Raw genomic sequence first — 5,314 nt, 5'->3', positions numbered from 1 at the left:
CAAATTTAGTCCGGTATGTTTGTCACTTTGTGATTTTGGTCCTCTATGTTTTCACATTTCAGTTTTAGTCCTGCATGTTTTGATTTTTGGCAATTTCGGTCCTTTTTATTCGAAAATTCTTACGTGGCACTGTACACGTCAGCTCCACATCAGCACTGAATTGGTGCCACGTTAGCGCCACGTTGGAAAAAGACTAAAATTGCCAAAAAAATAAAGATAGCAGACTAAAACTGAAATCTAAAAATATAAAGTACTGAAATCGCAAAGTGACAAACATACAGGACCAAAAAAGCTATTTTCCCAAAAATTTATGAAGATGCATAAACCAACTCACACACATACATACATACATACATACATACATACATACATACATACATACATACATTCATACATACATACATACATACATACAAACATATTATTGATAATTATATGGAATAAACAATAAAATTATATTAATTAAATATATTTTAATATTCTTATTTTTTATTTTTAGGTATGATTAATTTATTTTTCAGATGCAATTTCTATTAAAATCTATTGAAAATTTTTTAAAATGTATATCCATAAGAGTGTGAAAGTCTATTTGGAATTCTACATAAGTCTTGAATAGAATTTTATCAAATTTCACAAAAGTTTATTTTTTTTTAAAAAAAAAGTTATTAAATATTTGCACCGAATACGGCCTATAAATTAAAAGTCTTACTTTGGAAGTTGAAAAGGAAAAGAGAGAAAAGAAAAGACAAATAATGTATATTTTTATCTGGTGGTCAAAGAGAGTGAAATGAAATGAAAATGGATTGTTATTGTTATAATTTTGCCCGCAACATACATGTGTTTTCTCCGTTTCTTCCCACTTTTGGGAGGAAAATATATTGGATGTGATGGGAAACTGTCTTCTCTGATACATTCGACACGATCGAAGAAAATTTTTGCCATCTACTTTCTTCCTCCTTTAATTTAATACACTCCCAAACAACACATTTTTTGAATTTTTACCAAATCTTTTCTTTACTCACCATTTTAATGCTTGTGTAAAGCCTAAAACAATCACCACGATGCATTTATTTTACAAAATAATTACAAATACGTACCAAAGAACCATGTTATATACTTGTATCCATCTGCGGTTTAATTTTGAGACTATATATAAAACATATAAATGTCACTTTCCAATATTTATTTATCCAAACCTTAAATTTAATCTCCTAAGCCATACAGAATGCAAAATCATATGAAACACATCAAACCTATCTACTGGCTGATTCAAAACAAAATGCCTCCTCACAGCTCTCAATCCATTCTTCAACTCTACATATTTCTCTTCCGAAACTGCCATCAGTATCTCCTTCAATCGCGGGATATCATGTAATTCAACCTGAATTGAAAACGCCTCCCACCTCAGAACATCACTAAATGGCAGAACGTAATGATCTGATAGTATCACAGGGATGCATTCAGCGTAAACGGCCTCCACAATTCTGGGACTAGCCACTTCATACCCGCTCGGACATAAGCAGAACTTTGATTGTAACATATAATCATAATATTCTTCCTTTTTTGGGAGGTATTCATACACTTGAATGTCCTCGTCACGACCCTTCCAATAGTGGAGAAGGATCGGCCTGACAGGGCCGTGAACGCCACCGGCGAAGAACGCAAGATAAGGTCTTGCAACGTTGGGCTTTGGCGGAAGACGCAGTTTAGGATTTATACTGCCGCCATAGAGATGGATTTCAGGAAGACTCACATCTTTTTGTGGATTGAATCCTTCTGAAGAATTCGCATTGCACAGGACACGAATTGATGTGTTGTAAAGAAATGGATTTCCGCGTGTGGCATGAGGCCCCTATTTCGAATCCAAAGAGACAAAATATGATCAGTCAAGATCGAGAACATTGTCAGGCAACTTAATTGTTGATAACAAATGGTAACTTGAAGGAAGCATAAAACTTGACTTGGAGCATAAAATTACCACAAACAAAGCAACTTAAATAATTATACTCACCCAGTCATGGCAAGAAAGCATGAAATGGTCGGCCCCTTGAGTTCTATTCCAGAAGGGGTGTTTGGTGGAGACGAGTTTCACATAATCAGACACGAACTCTTTGAGTGGAGTGATTTCATATGTGTTAGGGTTGTACAAGTACTTGACCATCCATGCAACGCTGAAGGGCATGAAGTAGACATGAGCAGCTTTTGCGTTTCTTGTCCTGAACCTGTTATTTCCATGCTCCATCTCATGTATGAATCTTCCTTCACTAGTGTATATATCTTTGCAGGGTCCATCGTGTACAAGTGGTAATTCACCTTCTTCGTAGACAAAAACCTTTAATCTTTTTTCCATTTCTATGTAACTCCTGTAAAATTGTTTAAAATTAGTTGGTGCTAATGCATATTGGGTTGCAAGTGTCTTATCTTAATGCATGGATCCTAAATACCCTAATTATTTGAATATTATATATATATATATAATGTAAATATGCATGCACTAGCGAAGTAACATGATGATGGTTAATTATATTAATTATATGGCTTTCTGCATATCCTAATTAAGGGTCACATGATAGTCGAATGCATCATATTTGGTTGTTGCATGAAAGTGATTATTGAGGTATAATTAATCTCATACTTCAAGGTTTATAAAGGAAGAGATTGTGTCCCTCCATGAGTTATAACATATAACTTTAATAATTGCAATAAACTGCGGATGGCTTTTGGGCCACTTGAATCTTGACACGTCCATTCATTGAGAATAATTTAATAATTAAATAAATAATCACAATTCTATATTAATTAACGACTGATTCTATATTACATCGAGATTTTTACTTTCAATATAACCTTAATTGTCAGATCGTACACGTCTCACATAATTTTATGTGAATCCCATATATTTCAAAATCATCGACTATGACGCATCAGAATCAGATGTACTACGCCCGCAGCGGCTTTACAAAACCCATTTAATTTGTTACCTATTTGTACAAAAATAGATTATATATATATATATATATATTACTGTATTATTAAAGTAGAAAACTTTTAATTAATTAAATTTCAATTGATTGACAAAGAAAATTACGATTATATCCTAATTTAATTCAAATCAAAGCCACAATTATTAGACAAATTAGTAATTTTATATGCTTTTCTCTTTTCTTAGCCATTAGATTTTATCTTATTTATCAAAATAAAATTCGTCAACTTTGTTTGTATTTTTAAATTTTTAGATTATATATCATCACTTTTAAACTTTTGAATATCTAATTAATCATGTGACTTTTGAAAATAACATGAAAATAAATTAACATAAAAAAAAATTATGTATGATGCGTGCAAGAGACACTAGTATATATATAAATTATATAATAGACTTACCATAATTTCATTATGAACTTCACCAATTTATTAAGAACAGATTTTTAATTAAATAGTAAGATACTTTTGTTTTAAAGGAAGAACCGATATTTTTTCCTTAAAAGCCTTTTTTTACTTTTGCTGCTGCAACAACAGAAAAAGAAAAAATAAATTATAAAAAATACATTTTTCAAAGAAATTAAACTAAAAAGAATAAAAGTAAAAATCGGTAATTATCCATGAGCCTTGCTTGACCCATCAGAGTAATAAGCAACACTAGGACGGCTTAAAAGTCTTTTTTAAAATTCTTTTTTTCCCTCGAAAGTGCTTAAAAGTCATTTTCTAGATTGTAGAATGGAGCAACAATGAGTGTGCGTCTAGACTAGACACACCATGAGTCAGTTGGAAGACTCCCTTTTCCCCCCACATTTATTAATGATCATGCCCCAGGAGTAAGTAAATAAAAAAAATCCTACACGCACATTTGAGTACTTGAAATCATGCAGCCTATCTTCAAATAAAAGTTTCCACACTTCATCTTAAAAGTTAAAACCCTTTTCCAGACACCAACGTCCAAATTAAATTTGAGCTTTGGTTGATTAATTAAACCTCGTATATTAATTTAACAAAAGTTGTAAGCGAGTGTTTGCAAGATCCTGAAATCATTAATTTGAAAGGAATATTAATTCCTTGTCGATTTTTTCCTAATTAAGTTTGATAAAACTTATTTTAAAAGTTTTTTCTTTCTAGACCTGATATGTTGATAGATTTAATATTTCAATATTATCGAAAATCTATAGATTGATCTATTTATCTAAATCTAATAATATCTTGATATGATATTTTCGAGTATTGTTGTTTTCACATCTATATTATGTTAATAATAATCCCATAGCCCATTCTAACAAAATCTAATATTAAGTGTTCATTATTCATGAAATCGATTCAAACTCGTCATCAGTTTTGGTGAACATATTATTTACAAAATCTAGTTACCATTTTCCCAAACTCCATTCAGGAAGTACATATTGAAACAAATGGGTGAGCAATTATTTCAGTAGTGTTGTATTATAATCAATTCTGGACCTCTCCCCCGCATGCTTTTCATCATGTTATCAATTTACTTAAAGAACAAGGATAAAATTCACAGCATGTTAATTAGATTATCTTACCGATAAAACGCGACGGGATTTCTGTAGATTTTGCTTAGAAGAATGTCGCTGTTGTTCTTCCTTATAGTTACCGATGAGTTCGTCGTCGTGGAATTAGCTGCTTTTCTGATTGCTGCTCTTGCTCTAGCTAATCCTCGCTCCAATTCATTATTTGCTCTCCTCTGTATTAATCATCACCATAACTTTAATTAAAAAATATATATCAGCATCGTTAATGAATCCAGTTCCAATTCAGAACATATATAAAGCGGCTGTGATCTTCAATCAAACAGTAACTTTAACATTTTGATAACCGCGATGTAAAAACAAAAATCAAACGAATTCCAGTGCGTTTTCGAATCACTTACGACGGCAGTTGGCGAGGTGGCGAAGGCGGAGGAATTCAATCTGGAGGGAAATTCAGAGGAAATCACAGCTATGAATTCATCCCGTCCCGGAGCAGCAGCGATCAACTCTGCAATCTGCGCTCTGGATTCACCTCCCGAACCTGAATCGAACCGGAGGAATCCGTGGATTCCGCGAGAGTAAAATCCGAGGAAAAGAAGGACGGCGATCGACGCCGAGAAAACAGCTGACAGGACAATTGATACTCTGATTCCATCACCACTCTTCGTATTCGCCATTTTCTCGATCTCTGCCTGTGTATGTATATGTATAGATCATACGGTTGGGTTTTCACACAGCACTTGTTTGTGAATGTTGTTGAACAGACGGTTATGGAGAAAAAGGGGAAGGACAAGAATTAAGCGAGTGTTAGTTTTATTTATGGCGGAAAGATG

The 5,314-nt window shown here is 33.0% G+C and overlaps 1 protein-coding gene across 1 annotated transcript; it reads right to left on the bottom strand.

The window, feature by feature from the left end:
• Positions 1-1,082: 1,082 nt before the first annotated feature.
• LOC140875861 (probable glycosyltransferase At5g25310) lies at positions 1,083-5,314 on the bottom strand. The gene is made up of 4 exons (XM_073279683.1): positions 4,883-5,314; positions 4,536-4,696; positions 2,012-2,363; positions 1,083-1,852 (listed from the first exon to the last, which is right to left on the bottom strand). Exons 1-4 carry the CDS (start codon positions 5,156-5,158, stop codon positions 1,187-1,189), a joined length of 1,455 nt encoding a protein of 484 aa, XP_073135784.1. The 5' UTR covers positions 5,159-5,314; the 3' UTR covers positions 1,083-1,186.

Source organism: Henckelia pumila, chromosome 1 (assembly GCF_033568475.1).
Source record: "Henckelia pumila isolate YLH828 chromosome 1, ASM3356847v2, whole genome shotgun sequence".
In the NCBI taxonomy this organism is placed as follows: domain Eukaryota; kingdom Viridiplantae; phylum Streptophyta; class Magnoliopsida; order Lamiales; family Gesneriaceae; genus Henckelia; species Henckelia pumila.
The sequence above is the reverse complement of the archived record's forward strand: the minus strand, read 5'-3'. Positions and strand labels throughout refer to the sequence as shown.

Bases quoted from the DNA above. Each gene is read 5' to 3' on its own strand.
- LOC140875861 (XM_073279683.1), bottom strand. From the start codon at position 5,158: ATGGCGAATACGAAGAGTGGTGATGGAATCAGAGTATCAATTGTCCTG. The intron at 4,697-4,882 runs GTAAGTGATTCG...TGATTAATACAG, and splicing joins CCACCTCGCCAACTGCCGTC to AGGAGAGCAAATAATGAATT. The intron at 2,364-4,535 runs GTAAGATAATCT...ACAATTTTACAG, and splicing joins AATCCCGTCGCGTTTTATCG to GAGTTACATAGAAATGGAAA.